Here is a 19945-nt window from a genome sequence, read left to right on the forward strand (position 1 = left end):
GGAAAAAAAAGTCATAAACAAATATTCCTTCCAGCTTCCCTCCCTCAGCTGAAATTACCCACATTTATTGTGGCTGAAGCTGACAAACTGTTTGTTACGTGGGCGAGATACAAATCTCTCATTTCCTGAAACTGGTGCAAAGAAAGGACGAAAGTCAAGAAGAATAAAAAGCCAAATACAAAGATCTTTAACCAACAGACTTTTGAGAGTAAGAGTATTCTAACAAAGTTTACAAAGTTTTCACACTACTAAGCAACTCTGAGAGGAAAGAAAGATCATTCATCGAGATGCTCCCCCATGGAAAACAACATATCATCTACCACGACATATCATCTACCACCTTCTTTCTGATTTTAATGAAAGCAAATCCATGTTTACAGTGCAATCGTACTGAATACCAGGGAAGGCTTTAACTCAGTAAGTGAAATGCGCTCTCCATGTTTTGTTTTTTGTACTAACAACCTCATGTTGGTGGGGTTCGTTGTTAAGGACTATCACATGATGACAGGTTTTCCTGTGATAACAAAAGAACAGTGTTTTATCTTCCTTTATTAAATTTGAGCATTTTCCTCTCCCACAGCCTGTGCAAAATGCGACCACTAGAAAAAGAAAATCTAGGAAAAAAACTCAAACAAAACCCAGCAATGACTAAAGCCATCTTCACCTCTCTCCAATGATCCTAGACATTTAAAACAGTCTGATAATGCTGTAGCTGTGCTCTTTGTGGCAGCAGTGACAAAATTTATATCAGCAATTAAACCGTGCTCACCAAAAGCATTTTTGCAATGCCAAAGACTTATAAACTAACAGGCCCCCTAAGAGGGCAATGATTTCTCACCCTGCACATCTTAGTGGCTGTGGCAGTCTATGCCAGCTGTCCCTAGGCATGTCCAGAGCAGAAATCCGAAGTTAAAAAAGTCATCAAAATCACAGAGCTTCTTTTCAGGGGTGATGGAAATCCACATAGCTGATAAAAATGAGGCAGGAATGCCACTATTTAAATCAAGTCAAATTTCAGATTAGGCCTAAAGAAAGGTGGGGAATATAAATGAAGGTGTCTACTGACACAGAGACTACAGCACTAGGGTGGGAGACGGCAGAGCTGCTGTGGTCCAGCAACGTGCAGTCCCAACAAAACTGTGCAACTTTTTGATACAGTTTATTGCATAAATAACGGTAACCTCCCCAATTTGATGCAACAAGATATTCAATCCTGGGAGAGGTGTTTGGAATGCTTTCAAAACATCCCAATGTTTTGAATCTTTATTCTCAATCTGAGATATGAATAAATCTAAATTCTACTTCAGATTATATACTACAGTCTTAAAATAACTGTCCATGCCTTTCTTCAACTTTTTTATATTATTACACTTAGGTACAAAAAATAATTTAATTAGATTTGTGCATTTTGTCTTTGCTTAAAACCAGATCTCTCCCAAATAAAACAGAATGGAGTTCCATCCAGGGACAACAATCTTTGGCATCTCACTACACCACCTTCTTCTCACCCCTCTCCTCTCCACGGGAAGCTGAAGCTAATGGGCTTTGCACTATATTCCACAAATTGACAAATACAAATTATATTTAATAGCCCTGTAGTTTTGACTTTGAAAACAACCTGGTCATACACATTACTAGAGATTCCCAGGGTATGTGAGCGAAGTGTCTGTGCAGGCAAAAAAGAATTTAGAAACGGTTGCTAAGAAGCTCTGTAAGGAGCTGCTCAAGATAGTTGATTTCTTGCTAATCAACACTTGACATAACCACCTTGGTGCAAGACAAGGAAGCAACAAGTGGAAATAATATCCTTCCTGAGCAGAACATACTGGCAACATAGCCTTGCATCCCTAATTTCAGTTTAGATTATTAGCTAAAGCCAGGAGCTGCTGCCATTTCTCTTTTTCTGTGCTTATTTGGAATGGCTCAGTAGAGTATTGAAATATACTTGGTAAAATAGTAGTCTCACCACATGAAAAGGCATATCTGACAGCTTTATTTTTTATTCTTTTTGAAACATTATTGCCTTAAACATGCTATTTCACCTGGATAGAAGACTTTACAGCCCATTTAGCAAGCATGCTAAAGAGCTGCGCCAGTCAATTCGTAATGATATATCACTTGAAATGTTGCTGTTATACCTTAAGGCTCCTGACAGAAGGTGAAAGAGAAGGTCAGGCTCATTTCAAAAGTGTCACTTCCAATCAAAAATCAGATTTTGGGCTAGATTCTGGGTTGACAAGAATGATCACAGATGGTGAACTCAAGAGGAGCATGAAGCCAAGAAGTCAGCCTGTTTCTTCTTAGCAGAGAAAGGAAAAGAAATGAAATAGGGCAACATGTGCACATAATAGGCTGCATAACAAGAAATAAAATAAGGATTAATGACATCTCCCTGGCTCTTTTACTGAAATTGGACAATACATCTTATTTTCTCTAACTGCTTTTTGTCGTAATCCTCATTTGTCATACAGTTCAAAGAATAAACCTGTTGGCAGCAATGAGCATACCAACGGCAGCGACAAAATTTTCAGTGGTGGAAAAATTAGTTTCCATCTGAAGAGTGACATGATACAAGGCAGAGAGGTCGATGTCTATAACGTCCTAGTTGGAGATGAAGGCCTCTACAGCTGGAGAGGCTTGTGAGGTGAGGGCTCAGTAACAGCTGATCACAGGTAAGCAGCAGAGAGAATATAACAAACAACGGTGACGACAGTTAATTACAGTCCTTGGAGTCTGAGACAGAAATGAACTCAGGTGAGTCTCACTTATTTCTCCCAAAGCCTTTACAGAAGCTTTACTTTCTTTTTTCCATAGAAAATACCAATGCTATACCTGGCTTTTATCACAAATCTTTAGAAGGTTTGGGTCTCTTCCGGCATTAAACTTGCATGACAAAGCACAGGAACCTGTCTGAGCTCCTTTAAGGAGGTAGGACTGTGGGCTCTTTCAACGCCACCCACCTTTATTCTGAAATGAGCACAATGCTTGTTTCCTGTGATCCTAGGGGAAATCCTTAATTAAAGTCATTTGAAAGGTGACATTAGACTTTACTATGAGCGGAACAAAGAAACACCTCTTATTTGATTTCAAGATGTAGAGAAGTTGCCATTGGTATAGGCAACTGATGTCATTAATGAACAGTATATTCCAATTTGTTCTTGAAAGGCCAGTCAAATAAAACCACATTTGGTATTACCACTCAGTTCTGTTGTTCTCATCAAGTAACTTACCTGCGACTACAGCTGAAATACAACCTAGAGAAATAGACATAATTTTTTCCTAAGTCATAAAACAAAGAAGTTAACTTCTACTTTCTTTACAGAGAAAACTGATGAGAAAGTGGCTTTAATGTCACAGAAGATTCCTCCTGTTTTCTGGTTTAAGAAACAAACTCCATAGCTGCGTATGGGATTTTTTTTTTTCAAGCATAGAAAACTGCAACTTCATCCACATCCACTGTCTAAAATGAGACATCTGGTATTATTGCCCAATTGCTACTAATAGCTTTTAGATAAGTTGAATAGTTTTATTCAAAAATTAAAGACCATCCCATAAATGGCTTTGAGAAACTAAGCGAAGGACTGAAGAAGCATACTGTAAAAGCAAAACATCACAATTGCATTCACTAATATCTGAGTATTTTTTACCACACTGTTTTGTAAACTTTATCTTCTGAGGAAGACTGAGACAGTTAATTTTATTATATGCGAACCTCATGTACTGCCAAAAAAAGAACAATACCTATACCCACAACACATATTTTCTGGGGACATAAAATGTAGCAGGCTGCAGAACTGGAAACTACTCCCCTCAACTGAGGTGTCACAACTCTTAGAGATGTGTCTGTGCCCTGCGCTTCGCCTGACAGGAAAGGCAAAACTCTCAAGTATGAAAGGAATCACACAGGTAAATGATTGGAGTTTTGATACTGGGCTGAACTCCACTTTGTGTATCTGTAAGTGAGAATAGTAACGAGCCCAAAGAAAGATTTGTTTTTATGTTTATGAAGGACTTTTCCTTCAAGGTTTGTATTATCTAGCATGAATGACCTATTAAAAGCAGCCTAAAGGTCAATGCCATCTCTTCACTGGGCACTTGAGTATAGATATTTTATATCTTTCTCGTCTTCCGTTTCTTTGAGGTTTCCTTCCACAGGTTCCAAATCCACAGTGCTGTGCAGTGGTTTCAATGTTTCAGATGTTGTAAATCGTACCTGTAAATCTTATGAAGATTCCATAAGTATGCTTTAGTTATTTACATGTAAAACACTGTCCATCATGAGCGTGATCTTCAGAACTATATTATAACATATTTCAGAGCATAAAAGCTTCCCTGCTGAGGCACTTAAAGGAATGAGCACTGTAAAAATAGCATCCTGAGGAGAGCACGAGATCTGTTCTGAGGGACAGAATGAGCAGCAGCTAACAGTTTAAGCACTGCAACTGAAAAGAGATTATGAAAGGCATTGCCTGGAAAAATGTAAAAGTCCTGCAGAAAAATGATGAGATTACTGTGAAAGAATATGTACACGTGCAGTACACAGGGCAGCAGCCAGCACACAGGGAGACAATGCATGATGAAAGGACACGTGACAACTTTCTCCTGTAAGCTGCAGAAAGTGTTGACAAGCTTAGTTGAGACGGGGTGAACTCTGACTAACCTGAGGAACATAAGATGATCCCGTTGCTAGAGATTCTTGACTGGAAGAAATCCACCCCAGCAAAACACCCAAGAATAGTGATTTCTCTTGACGAACACAGAAACAGTAAACAGAATATTCCTGATTGTGACACAGTCCAGAAGAAGAAAATGATCTGCGTTTCCAGTTAGTCCAACTTTTCAGTAGGAATGAATGTACCGGGGTCCTGAAAAACTTCAAGACAATGACAGAGCCAAAGAAGCAGAAAGAACATCTTTTCTATTTTCATGATTGGACGGGGTGGTTCCCAGAAAGGAGGCCAACTGAATACAGCTGTGGGCTCATTTTTGCAAAATAAATGAAAAAAATTGCCTTCACCCTTATCCCAGTTTGAGTTCGGGGTCAAGCTCTGTGCCATTAATATAAAGGCACAGTTGCATGAAAAGCATTCTTCTGTTTTTCTGTTCTGAGAGTAACTTGGGAGAGCTGTTTCTGGCATGGTGATGCTGCCGATAGACCTCAGACACATTTGTTTTTAGTAGCATCCAAGTTAACTTGATAACATATTTTAAAATGTTTGCTACGGTCAACAACAGCCAAGGATTATGTAGTGAGAATAACGCGCTCTGCAGAAGGCTCACAAAGCTCCCTCCCTTAAACTCACGAATTGAATAATAGCCACAGGTGAGCACTGGTGTAATGCAAGATGGGGTAGGTTGTCCAGATTTAAACGGAAAGAGATGAAAGAAGAAAAATCATTAGAAAAATATTTTTAATGGTTGTAAGGCAAAATGGTCCTTTGCACCATAAAATTAGTTCTAGAAAGAGCAGATTTATTTCCTTGGAACAGAAAAGCCTAGTGAACACAAACCTGAAAGTATGTGCATAGTTTTATTTTTCTTTGGATTTTGAGAAAGATATTAACCCCTTCTGCTAGACAAACACAAGCAAATCTGAAGAGACCTTTACCATACTGCATGCCGATAATGAATGCTCATAAAAACAGACAAAAGCTATCCAAGAGCCGGCAGCAGCACATACATTGTAAAGGAAATGAGCCAAAAGAGATTAGTTCTTTGGCCTGGAGGAGGAGAAAGATCTTTTATAGAGAACCTTTAAAGTACAGAGAAGTCTGACAGGAACAATGAAACAGTCAGTGGTACAGAGTTAAAAGAACGAACGTGAGATCCAGAAATCACATAAGGAATACAAAAAGAAGAGTTTAAAAAGACTTTATATATTGTGTGTGTGCATGCGTGTGTTGGTAAACAGAACATCAAAGGAGAAAGGCGAGTTGCAGTATGACCTGTTCATATCCAGACATGCTATTTTTGTTCCTGCACTTTGAATAACCGTAAGTGTAGTGTGTGGGAACTGTTAATTCAGGAACAGGGATGATCACTGCTTTAGGGGGTAAAAGTAGTTTGCTTTGTCACTCTTCATCTCACTGTAGCTGAATACAGAAATCCCAACCAGAGGCCATAATAAATTCAAGTTACCTTATGACCGCAATATTTAACTAGAAGAGTAGGTGAAATTAAAGTCTTACTAGTCATGAGTGCATTTTTCAGTACCTGAATCTAAGCTTGTTAATGTTCCTGTAACTTTCCCACATAAAACAATTTGTCTTTATGAACTCAGAAATATTTTCAGTACTGGTTTACATAATTTATTCACATAGCCTGTGTGCCTAACGGCTTACTCGGGTTTTTTCTTTGAACAATGTGAAACAGAAATAAATGGCAGTGGAAAAGACTAAGTCTAGGAAAAGACGGAGAACTACCCGCTGCCAGCACAGGTCATTTGAAAAAGTTCATAAATCAGTAGCCATTCTCATTGCTATTTAGTGTATGTACTGATACAATGTCTTTCTCAGTAATATCATTGTCAGCATTCCCCAAATTTTAAGTTGTTAATGGGAAAACAAGGAGATAAATACACTTTGCCACCTAAAGCAAAATCCGCAGCACCTCAAATAACTTGAGGAAACTATCAAGACTGTACTTCTCAATCTTTGCTTGGTAATAACATCAGATGTATCAAAATATGCATGCTTTTTAAACATTCACTCATCTTGCTTGATTCAGTCCTGTACAGTTTTCTCTCAACATGTGGAGGCAGAGTACAAGACTAACTTTGAAGCAAGTAAGTACAGAAATATAAGCCTGATGTTAGCTTGCATCATGGCCTCTCTACACACAGGTAGCTGTGTGGAAGTACAGTGTAAAGTATATGCAGATTACATCTGAGTGTTAAGACTTACACTTTTTATTATAATTGGCTTCCTTTATTAATAGACTGAGCAGTTTACAGCATTTATGGCATTCACAGCCCACCCCTGACTAAGTTTCCAGGTACCACCATGTCATGTGCAACTTTCTCAAGTAAACATTTCCTTTTGTTACTCCAGAGTCATACTCTGCTTTAAGCTCTCAGCTAATTAACAAAGGAAACAGTTCCGTGTATTATGCATCATGCACTTTATTTCTAATACAGTGTATTAATTACTTATATTTTAAATGATAGGCAGTTCAACCACTCGCAACGCAGCTTCAGGTAAGTTTCATTACCTGATCTTGTGATTTCTTTTTCTTCTTCTTCTTTCCCCAGCACCCCGAACTCTCTGTGTCTTTTCCATTGGCATCACCACAGAGTAATCCATCAAGTTCATCTGTTCCCATCTGCTGTCCCTGAGATGTTTCTGCAGCTAGCCTGTATGAGAGGTTCCTCAAAATGCACACACAGTTTTCAACGGTCTGAAAAGTGTGACAAAAGAAAATACAGAAAACAAAACCAGAAAAAAGTTAAAATCCTTCCCTTACCCACTCTGTATACAAAGCAGAAGAAATATCATCGACCTTTGCACACACATTTTCCCAGCACAATTCTTCTCTGCTCATTTCTGAGTGCTCCCCAGGTAATCATAACTTAAGAGATTTAGAAATTTTTATGGAAAGAAATCAGTAGTCTGGACAATATTTTTCCATGAGTTTTTTTACCGTCATTCTGAATTTCATGCTGGAGCCCCATGTGAAACAGAAGCCGAGATAAAAAGTGATCCAGAGAACCTGAAAACACACAGCGTCAGCAAACTCCCATCTCAGTGAACAGAAAATGCTATAAATAGCAAATGGCAATAGATTGTGGGTTTGGTTTTTTGATTGTTTGTTTTTTTTTTTTTTTTTAACTAGAAATAACCTTTTTCTGGCATCAATTCTACGTAAATTACCAGAAAAATGGGATCCAAGTTCCATTTCACAAGTACTTGTAGCATGAAGAGATGATGTTTCTCGAGTCCCAGAAGTCAGACTAGAAATCTCAGAGTCTTGCTGCTCTAACTGCTTCCAGCCAGTCTGCAGATACCTTGTGGGCAGCCTTACCCTTTCATCCACTTCTCCACCTAATGGGTTGTGCCTGCTGTAGAAGGTGCTGGCAGGAATCCAGAAATGGAGTGAGACCCAGTGGAGGAAAATTCACTGATAATTCAACATGATTTCTGCAAGTCTAAAAGAAGTTCAGTTTAGACTTACTTGAAGTCTGCTCAATATAATTGGTTTAATTTGGTTTGATTATCTCTAACAAGAAGGATACTGGCTTCATTTTCTAGAGGCAGGGAAAGCATGGTTAAAGAAGACAGTCTGTATCTATCTATGTTTATTTCAACTGTTCCTAATGTTCCATGGAGATCAAAAGCAATAGTCACTACATCTCAGCTCTGTTGCTCCATTAACTCAGAATGAAATGACTGCAACACTTGCGGCTCAGTTGTACTCTGCCCTGTTCACCAGCCAGGCAAACAGATGGGGCTTCGTTTACTTTCATATACCGTATGAGCTTGTGCCAGGTATGCATTTGGCACACGGTTTTTGAGATAACATTAAGTTCCAGGGATGATACTGAACGCAGACTCACCTAGACAGGAATATTTATTTATTTATTAACACAGATAAAATTTCACGTTACACTTGTACTGATTTGAAATCTCCAGCCAAACACATACATACACGTAGAAATATATATGTGTGTAAAAACTGTTCTCAGTTCACTTTTCATACCTGAAAGCTTTGCAGACCTCATAGTGACCATAAATTTTTAAAAAGTTTGCTGCCTCTTTTCTTTTTCCTTAAAATATCCATATGTGAATTTTATCCATTATTCCTAATATTTACCTCTGCACAGCCATAGCGTGCTGAAGGTGAAGCTATGCATTTGTTGATTAGGGTTCTAAATTTTAATTCCCCTTTTTACGAATAACAGTTTTCAGTCTTCAAATTCTCATTACATAGGAAAGAAATTAGCTGAGTCCACCATGAGGACAACGGTACTTCAGACTAAAAACTGGTAAGCAAACTTCTGAGGCTCAAATGCAACCGACAGCTTCTTCACTAAGGTGAACTCACACAAGCCAAGAAAGCTGGTTCTAGTCATGCAGTTGGACAGACTTCCCTCCTTGACTTATAGCTTTGAACTTTCAAGGGTCCTCATGTTCCTCATTCCTACAGATATTTTTCAGTTTCATCATAAAGGGACTAAATACTAGTTGAATAGTCTCTCTGCCTTAACAGATCAAATTAAAATTATGAACAGTAACTTTGTCAGGTAACCATGTCTAAAGCCACTAATTTTTAACATTTTAATTTGAAGTATCATAGTTTTTTTCTTATTAGACATAAGAAACACTGCTGCTAAGATACTGGTAATGCTGCTAAGATTTAAGCACTCTTGGCTTCACCAACATGAGGAATGGCTGTAACAAGAACTCTGCATGTGCTTGCAGGGTCCCCATCCTCTTTTAGAGCCTGCATGAGCAGGGACCTATTTTTCAGTATTTCAGTTCTTAGTCACTAACGGCACCACAAAATTATCAAATAGCACAATGGTTGTGGCATTTGGAAAAGAACATTTGTAAATTTATTTTAAAGTTCCGTTTTCTGGTATAATAGCACCATTTTTTAAACTAGATTAAAAAGTGATTTAGAGCCAGTTATTTAAATATTTAATTTAATTTAAATTACATTCTACTTTGGGATAAGGATGAAAGGTAAGAGGCTACACTAGGGTGTTTTGCATTTAGTTGCACAACTGCTTTATGCCATACAATTAAAAACCTGTCAGGATGTTAAAACTACTATGGCAGGGAGAACAATTTTTCTCTCATTTCTTCATTTTTCCCTCCATATATGACTTAGCCTGCAGTTTTTCCAAGTCATACCAGTTACAAATGAGAGTACAGACAGAACGGTCTATTCTAACAATAACAGGCAAAGTAGGGAGCTTACTGCGCTCCTTATTTAGCCTTTTTAGCAATAAAATAGTACTGAAATCAGTAGGGTCACCTACAAAGAAACTGCTGAAAAAGCAGCAGCTGAGCTGTGCGATGGGGCACAAACTGACTTCCTCCCTCCTTCCTCCTCCATCCACCTCCCCCTCTGCTCCAGTGAAGCCCCTCTAACTCCTCCTTTCTGTCAGGGGGCTTTGAAGCAGCCACTGGTTCAGCTCTTCAGAAGCTACCGAAGCTGAGACCGAAGCTGAGACCTCTGGCATTTGGAGGCGTTGGGCTGCCGAGGCAGCACGCCCCCAGCTGGGGCTCACCTTCGGGGCAGGCCTCCTCCTATGGCTGCCCTGCTGCACTCCTGTTCATGGAAAAACAAAGAATCACAGAATGTTTTGGGGTTGGAAGGGACCTCTGTGGGTCATCTGGTCCAACCTCCCCGCCGAAGCAGGGTCACCTACAGCAGGCTGCACAGGACCTTGTCCAGGCGGGTCTTGAATATCTCCAGAGATGGAGGCTCCACAACCTCCCTGAGCAGCCTGTTCCAGGGCTCCATCACCCTCAGAGGGAAGAAGTTCTTTCTCATGTTCAGACAGAACTTCCTCGGCTTCAGTTTGTGCCCGTTGCCCCTTGTGCTGTCACTGGACACCACTGAAAAGAGTCTGGCCCTGTCCTCGGGAAACCCACCCTTAAGATATTTGTAGGCATTTATAAGGTCCCCTTGCAGCCTTCTCTTCTTCAGGCTGAACAAGCCCAGCTCCCTCAGCCTTTCCTCGTAGGGGAGATGCTCCAGTCCCCTCATCATCCTCGCAGCCCTCCACTGGACTCTCTCCAGCAGCTCCTCATCTTTCATTATCTGGGGAGCCCAGAACTGGACACAGTACTCCAGATGGGGCCTCACTAGGGCAGTGTAGAGGGGGAGGAGAACCTCCGTCGACCTGCTGGCCACACTCCTCCTAATGCATCCCAGGATCCCATTGGCTTTCTTGGCAGCCAGGGCACACTGCTGGCTCATGGTTAACCTGTTGTCCACTAGGACACCCAGGTCCCTCTCCACAGAGCTGCTCTCCAGCAGGTCAGTCCTGAGCCTGTACTGGTGCATGGGGTTGTTCCTCCCCAGGTGCAGGACCCTGCACTTGCCCTCGTTGAACTTCATCAGATTCCTCTGTGCCCAACTCTCCAGCCTGTCCAGGTCACGCTGAATGGCAGCACAGCCTGCTGGTGCATAGACCACTCCTCCCAGTTTTGTGTCATCAGCAAACTTGCTGAGGGTACATTCTAACTCTTCATCCAGGTCGTTGATGAAAACGATTGCAGACTAACGGATTGTCAGGATTTTTGGGGCAGGTTTGGGTTTTTTCATTTAAAAAACAAACCCATGCTGCTAGCCCAGCACCACACGCTACAAACTTCTCGTAATTCCTCTCTCCCTTCCCTTAATTCATAGGCAGGTTTCACCTACCTGGTTCAGGCTAATGAGTAGAAAGTTCTGGAGAGTATACCTCTCCAATCTATAAAGCCACAGAGGTCCACAGACAACTGTCTATGAAGGTTCCTTTGGAAATACAAACCCAGTGGGCTTTAAAATTTTGCTGTGTAAAAGGCTGCTCTCCTGTCATTCTTAGGGGTTTGCAAACAGACCAAGGCTGCCCTAGAACAGCAACTGTAATTAATTTAGCACCATATATACTAAGAGTAAAAGGTGTTTGAAACTAGCATTCTCCTGCTTCTTTGGAATATTTTAATGTATTAGAAATCTTCACTTTTTAAATGCTTGAAGTCTTTTTAATTAGGCAGTGCCTTTCACCTTTGGAGAAGCATGTTCATACACTAGTACTTCAGAGAAGGAAAGCTGACAGAAAAATACATCTTAAAACAGTTGTTATTGAAAGTATTCATTGACCCTCTTTAAAGAGGAAATAATGTTTGCGTTACTGAAAAACTGTCTATTAATTGTGCGACTGGGGGGGGTGTGTGTGTTTGCCTTGGAAGCCTAGGTTACTGTTATTAGGTCTGTCTCATAGAAAATCAATTTTAAGGTAACCTTGGCAGAGCAGTGTAAGTAAGTTTACATGGAACATGACATATTTGCTCTTCTTAAACCTGCACCATATTTTCTCCCTTAATAATTCAAGTGAGAGGATGACATGTTTACCTGTGCACACTACTCAGGCAGACACAAATCCAACACTTAGCACACAAAAATACAGAGCTCAACAGAAGGGAAAGAAAAAGATGGGCTAAATTATGCTTTGCTAAGGTAGCCTTCACCATGCATTATTTTAAAACACCTGTCACTTTATAGTCCCGATGTACCCTGAATACCCGGATTTCTTGCTCCTGGAAAGACAAAGATAACAAACCTTACTATCAATTTCACTGCTCCCCAGAGCAGACTGGATCACGTACAGCAACGCGTCCGTCAGGCCGTCGCACTCCCTCATCCTCCGGCGGGCCTCCTCTCCAGCAGAGCTGACGTTCCTGCAAGGCAACAGCAAGGGTCACCGCCTCCCCTCCCGAAAACCCCCTTGCCACTCACACGCAGGTCAAACACCGGGCTTTTTCCTCCTTTCGTCAGTTCAGAGTTGTGAATAATGAAGGCAGCCGTGAACGAGCTCGGGAAATGTAACATAGAAGGGAAAGAAGAGAAGTGGTCTGGTCCTCCAGCAGAAGGGGCCAAGATGCCAAGCAGCGTGCACCCACCTGCAATGGGAGACTCGCGGCTGGCTGCAGTTTGGAGAAGGGCTGGTCATTTTTCTTTTTTGTTTTTTTCCTAAAGTAGGTTTTATATTTGTGAGAAAGCGTTTTTAAAATGTGCATATGTACATATAGATCAGGCTTTGAAAAGTCCAGAGGTTTTGTCAGAGAAATCTCCTAGGATTTGAAGAGCCCAGTAGTTAGGGCTCTTAACCCGAGAGAAAAATATTATCAAAGCACAACACAAAACACCTGGTATTGCTTGCTTCTCATTTTACGTGAATGTTTCCTTTTCTCTCTCATTTTGAGGGAACAGTAATGCCTCAATCTTCTCTTTACATAGCTACCCACAAGTTGTTATACAGTGCAAAATTTAAAACCTCAGCTTAGTATAGTAATTGTGTTCCTCAGACAGGGCCAGAGGGCCTTCTGAACACATTTATAAAAACACATTTAAACCAAAATTTAGTGGATAACATAATGTGCCATAAGTTCAAATTACTGATATACAAAGAAACAAATATTGATATATAAAGAAACAAATGTGTACGAATGAGCATATATAAACAGAATCTACACTTGCTAACATCAAGCCTCGCTGTTGAAAAATTGCATCCAACTTTGCACAGCAGTTTTGATTTGGAAACGCGTGAACTGGCAACATCAGGCAGAGGGTAAAACTCTTCACATAATCTCCTTTGGCAGGGGAAGACAACCCTCTGCTGAGGTGGATCATCTGTAGCTCCTCTCTCCCCACTCCTGAAGTTCACACAAAGGAGGAACAGAAAAGAGTACACCAGCCCTAAGTATGTCATGCCAATGCATGGAAATGGAAGGGAGGCCACTGGGCCTTTCATTTGGGAAGAAGGCAAGATACTTTCTTCCCCTTATGTCATTTTCAATTGCCTTTGCATGAAAGATGGAAAAAAGGATGAGAATCCTGGGAGGCGGGAATGAATTTTAGATGAGAAATGTGAGAGGACTTAAGGATAGGTTTCCTTTCAAGTTTTTCTTTGCTCTACCTACTGCATCCTGCCTTGCTCTCATCTAAAAAAAACCACTTCCATCCCCCCATAGCACCAAAGAGTTTTCCTAATCAAATAATCTTCTAACCGGACAATCCCCCAGCCCCTCCAATGCAGGTTCCTAATTAATTCTACTCCCTAAACACACACGATTTTCCACCTATACTTGCTTCCCCACACAGTTCTAATTAGTTCTGCTCTTCCCCATACAAGCTGCCCTAATTAATCCAATACTGTTGCCTTCACCTCTGCCGACAGCCTGACAAAAAACATACAGCCCAGGAGCACTAGAATGAATCCCTTTACCTCCCTAGCACACAAATTCATGCTTTCCATTCTCCTTGAGACTCCCCAGTTCACCTCACATTACAAATCAGAAGCTTGCCCTTCATAATGGCTTGCAAGTTTTGTGTTGTCTTGTTCTTCCTCTGGTCCCTGAACTCCATACCTCTTCCCCTCTCTCTCTGCTGTTGTAAGAGCAGCAGAGGAGCGGCCTTCCTCCAGTTCACGGGGAAACCCTCTTCCGTCAGCCAGGAACTGGAGTCTGGAGAGCATCAACTGGAAAAAGTCTTCCATTGGCTCTCCCTTTGAACTGATAGAAACATTTTGACTTCCCTTTGGGTGGCAGAAATCAGAAGGTAAAAATATATAGCATGGAAAACCATGCCCATGCTCTACATCTGCAGGGCTGGGGACTCTGCCTACAGTGTATTTTGAGTAGACTGTCCCCTTGCTGAAGGCAACAGCTCCACCTGAAATTCCTGAAGGGCAGCACACTCAGGAAAAGCAGAATCATGGATCTGAAAAGTGCATTGCGGGGTGGGCAGTGAGGACAAGGGGGATTAGTGGACTTCTTTTATCTGAAATTGTACTCTCCCACCCTCCAGGAAGACAGAGAAAGAGAGAGAGTTGTAATCAGCTCTAAAAGACTAACTGCATGAATTACAATAGGAGGATGCTGAGGAAGTGTTCTCAGTGCACTACCTTTCCTTGCACCACTATCAAAAAAGAGCGAAAACACACTGTGTCCTTTTAAACAGAACTAGACACTAGTACTAACATAATATCCCCAGGCTTCTTCCTTTTCTGCAATTACATACACAGAGTGCAAGCTTTCAAAATATATAGATTTAAGACATTGGTAGAAACGCAGAGATATGCCCTCCCTGATCTTTTCACTGAGGCTATTTCTTCTTCTCTCTAGCATGGCCAAATGCATGTCACCTCAACACTCCAGAGCCTGCAGAGACCAGCAGCCTCTCAGCTCCTCTCCAAGTCCACCAGAAACTCCTCCTCACCAAGACAGCAATGCAGACAACCTTACAGTCCCTGAGCTGCGAGCTGTCTGCCTCATCCATTTCCAGCCAAACAAAGAATATGAGGCCTTTATACAAAGTAATACAGACACTCCAGGGGCACATCTTGCACAGACAACGTGTTTCTTTGCCCTGTGTGGAGGAGCTGTGGAGTTCACTTCTTCTGTTTATTATCCTTCCCTATTATGCTCCAGTTGCTTCTGTAATAAAGAGGTGGATATACCGAATTCCCATGACTGCTTTTCCTTTTCTTTTAAAAGTCTCTGTCTAGTTTCTGCGCTGACTCATAGCTACTAGAGCCCTCCCCAGATCTGGTGTCTTCATTTACATGGCAAATAGCTTAAAACCCAAGACAAATCCAAATCTTACATGAACATTTTGGCAGAAATAATAATATGATTATTTAAAAAGAAGTGCATCCCATTCTCTACTATTCCCATTTCACCTCTACTGAAGGAATCATTGTTACCTGAGATCTTTCACTGAAGGTCTCTAATATCACCATGTTCAGACCATGTAGTTCAGTGTAAGAGAAGCAAGTCCCAGATTGAGCTGTCAAAAAGAACATGCTGCCATCTAAATCTTCTTATTTCTCATTGTTAACTGAAACACGCTGTAGCTGTCAGTATGACAGCGAGTAAGACATGATTTGTCTTTTGTGAATTTACAGGTTGCTCTGCAAACCTGAAACTAGAACAGTAGTGGTACCTACTGTTGGTTAAATGTCCCACTAAGCACAGATTTCTCCAGAGTCAGTCTCCAAACAGGTGACAGCATGTTTTCTAGATTTTTAAAGAGATGTGGAGATACAGTGCACAGGTTTTCAGGAAAATAACACTTTTCCATTGTAAATGCAGCCCAGCAAAACCTTGATTGCCTGGTACATTTTGATTCTTTGTGGAAACTCTACTCAGAGGGTATAAGTGAGGCATAGGCTGACATTTCGAATCTGACAGGACAAGGAATCCTTTAGACCTCCATAAACCAGTAAAATTAATTTCATATGGAATCTGGTCACACAGGAATACCAAGAATACAGCGTGCTGAAGAGTAACTCCCAGTTTAGTCAGAAGGTCCTGCTCAGGCCTCCAAAAACCAGCTAACGTAAACAGTTTCTTCTCAAGAGAGGAACACCATGAACGGATAGTCAGAACAAGAGTTCAGACCCACGGCTCATCAAACCGCTGTTTTCTGAACAAACGGCAGACCTATTTCTTTTCAGATGTTTATTGCACTTCATGTTCTTTTCCATCTAGGAATGGAAAGAGAACTACAGTAATCCAGCTTCAGTCCTAGGGGAAGATGTGTCAGCTATCATGCCATCATCTGATGACTAACAGCACGCATGACATCCAAACATACACAAGGGATGTCAATCCAATGCTCTATGGACATGAAGTGGGTGGTATAAAGGAATGCACTGTGCAACACATTCCTGATTCCTGTCAACCCTGTCACTTACCTTAGTCATTCAATATAATTGCTGGGATTTGAGGTAGGGGGAGATGGGTGGTGCCACATAATTTCTTTCTCCTTTGGGGAGAAAGAAGATGCTCCACATGCTTCCATACGCTCGTACAAACTGTGTGAGGTTTCGAGCAACATCCTTATGACTCTAGGATAACTAGGTTCACCTGCCTTATCCAGGGGAGGGACACTGAATTCTGTGGAAAGATCACCCAGAAAGCCAGTGTGCTGAGAGACGTGCCTTCTGCATATGGGAATATTTAGCAAGATGTTGACATTACTCCCAGTGGCAGTTCCACAAATCTCAAAGACAGAATTGAAGTATCTGCAGAAGCAACCGCCCTCCTTGAGTGAGCATGCTCAGGTCACACCGAGTAGTAGACCTTTCCTGTACCAGCTACGTGTTTGCAGACTGCATATCTCACTGCAGTCATGTAGGACAATCACTGAGAACAAATAACTTGTATTCAGCAAAGATGAAATTGAGACTGGTCTTCCTTAAGGCCCCATGACAAAATGAGAAAGCATGCTTCATATCTAGTATATGTAACATTTTTGCTATGGACTGATGTGATATAAGAATGGACAGACACAGGAAGGACAGTACCTTAAATCAGGTGGAACGCAGAAGTTATCTTTGGTAACTTCAGATGTGTCCAAATTACACCTTTATTCCAAAATGTGTAAGAGGAACTAATCTTAACAGCCTCAGTCTTGTTCATCCTTCTACTTGTTATAGTAGCAACCAAAACCAGATTTTTCACAGAAAGGGGGGAAAGTTCATATAAACAAAGAATTCAAAAAACTCCATTAATGTTGTAGGAACTACGTTTATGTTTCCCTGAGGATACCTAGCAAGGCAAAAGCCCTCAGGAGAATACTGAATAGGCAAGTTGCAACTGACAGACAAAATATGCATCTTTAAAACACATTAAAAAAAAAAAAATCCCTGATACTGGCCTCCCCTACGTGTGCTCTCTCATCTGGTGCATATTTCTATTTCTGTCTGACTGGCTAGGCATTCTGCTTCAGCGACAGAGCCTTGTCTCGGTGGCAAGCTGGCATCCCAGCCCCATCACAGGCTGCAGTGAATGGTGATGACTCTTGGAGCTGGTCTGCAATGTAGCAGATGATCACGTCACACCCATTACTTTTTCTGTGCACTTCCAGCTGTTTCTATAAGCAGCCAGGCTCTTTGCTGCAAGGGTCTAATATAGTAACACAGACAGCAAAAAGAAGCAACCAGCAACATGCACATATCCAGTGAGTGTGCTCACAGTCATCAGCAGTCCCTTGACACCTATACAATTTTCAGGGCTTTTTATAATGGAGTGGACCTTGAGTCACACTGGCTTATCTGTAAGTATTCAGTGCAGCCTTTGGACATACAGGAAATAGATTAGCTGTAGTAGTTACAGCCACTACTGTAACTTTTTGACAAATTCTAATTTTTTTATCATTATTTGTACACTAAGACTTCTTTTAATCATCCCTTACTGCTGAAAACTAAACTAGCTGATAAGAGTAGCTATTTCTCGGACAGCATACAAATTTAAACAAGGCAGTGAGACAAAAAATAAGAAAACACCAGGTGGATCATCCTCATTATTAAGAGTTTCTAAGTGTTAGGCTTTTAGTGACTACTACATATTATTTGGAAGCAACAGTAAATTAAAATAGATTTTTCAGTCACTGCCACAGATCCTCCTTGCAATTTTGCCCAATTTGAATGACAGTTCAATGCAGTATTAGCAAGATAAGCAAGATTTCTTTTTGCCAAATGTTCTTAGTACCAGTTACAGCCTTCTTTATCTTTAAGTTGGTCTTCAGAGGAGTAATAATTTATCAGTCCTGCACGTGGATTAAGAATAACACAGGTTACGGGGCAAATTCTCTCCTATTAATCAGAATAGCTCAACTGTAATTAAAAAAGCAAGACCATTTTATACCAACAAGGAATTTGGCCTCAGATCTTCATCTCTTAAGTATTCATTTCACTTTAAAATCATACTTTGCAATTAGACTAACATCTGACAATCTAATGTGGATACAGTCTTGGTTATTAACCTTTCTATCAAATGTTATGACAATGTGATTTAGCTTTGATTATTCAGCCATGCCTTTCATTTTCAAAGAATCAGAGCAATTAGCCTACCAAGTCAAGCACTCAACAGGTAGCTTTTACTGCTGGGTTTCTGCATGTCCAATCCTCAAGCTAAATGCACTGTTTTTAATGACTGCTCTGTGTGATCTGTGAAGCAACTGAGTAATTGACTTCTAACATCATTTTTTGGCTATTTTGATACATTTTGAAGAGCTACGTGGTGGAAAAGAACATAAACTGCAATAAACATCTGAAAAGAAATTGTCTCCCTAAAAAAAAAAATCCCAAAATTTTATGGCATAAAATATTTCCAGTTAGGGTTCATGGTATAATCAACCATATTTCTAACTTCCCTTCTTCCCATAAAAAAATCCCATACATTCCTTATCTTACAATACGTTGGGCTCCCAACTGATCACTGAAACCTCGGAATTGTAGCAGACATCCATGAAGAGATAGCTCAATACTCAACAGCAGTCAAATGAGCAAAATGGACAATAAGGCATTCAAGGCAAGCAACAGAAATTCAAACAGAGTACAGCACTGTATGCACCATCCTTATTGTGGTGTGCAATTCTGATTCCCTCATCTCAAAAATTACATGGCAGAACTGGAAAAGATTCAGAGGAGGGGTACGCACTTCCACACTGGGAAGGATTTAGTAAGCCAGAATGCAGCAGGTCGAAAGAGTGACAGACAACAGGAGCAGGAGGATATGCTAAAAATTTATGAAGTCATTATGGTCACGGAGAAGGTGGATACAAATCAACTTTTAATTTCAGTTGAAAACTGGGTGTTACCAGACAGAACCAGACAAGGAATGCTTAAAACAAAAATGGGATGGTAGCTGAGTGAAGCTGAGCCGTAGATGTCATGCTCAAAAGCAGCTGTGGATGACAAGTGTATATGGGCTCAAAGGGAGGCAAGTTCCCAGAAGAGAAATCTATTAAGAGTTATTAAAACCACAGAAATTACATCTGTTTCGGGAAGACTGGGAGCCAGCAAGAGGTTGGTAGTGCACAGAGGATAAGCAAACCTGAAAAGGCACCAGCCTCACTAATTCGGAATCCTGGATTTAACTGTGAAAACTGTTCTGGTCTCTTCGTTCGATCTTACATACAAATGAAACACTGATGTGTCATTCAGTTCCCCAGACAGAACAGGCAATCTGAACAGCTGTCCAACAGCTGGAGAAGAAAGAGGAGATGTACAGCATTTCAGTACTCAGAACTGATGGTCTGAGAGACATACACTTCCTAACTTTTGCTAAATTATATTAGTCTGTAGAGTAATAAACACAGCTGAGTATTGAAGAAGAAAGGATGTGGACAGTCCATGGGGGGTTTCTGGCCCCCCACCGCTAGTACTGGAAGAAACGGAGGTGCACTGCAGTAGAGCAGTAGAGCAGCCAGCGAAGACATGGCA

General features: G+C 40.9%; 1 protein-coding gene across 9 annotated transcripts in view; it reads right to left on the reverse strand.

Moving 5' to 3' along the window:
• Positions 1 to 19945, reverse strand: part of CTNND2 (catenin delta 2) — a 694166-nt gene that overhangs the window by 90460 nt on the left and 583761 nt on the right. For all 9 annotated transcript variants that reach the window (XM_075417107.1, XM_075417104.1, XM_075417100.1 and 6 more), the window contains 2 exons: positions 12275 to 12392; positions 7210 to 7395 (listed from right to left, as the gene is read on the reverse strand). In XM_075417107.1, the coding sequence (XP_075273222.1) occupies positions 7210 to 7395; positions 12275 to 12392 (304 nt within the window). The remainder of the gene's footprint in view (positions 1 to 7209; positions 7396 to 12274; positions 12393 to 19945) is intronic.

Source organism: Opisthocomus hoazin, chromosome 3, assembly GCF_030867145.1.
Source record: "Opisthocomus hoazin isolate bOpiHoa1 chromosome 3, bOpiHoa1.hap1, whole genome shotgun sequence".
NCBI lineage: Eukaryota > Metazoa > Chordata > Aves > Opisthocomiformes > Opisthocomidae > Opisthocomus > Opisthocomus hoazin.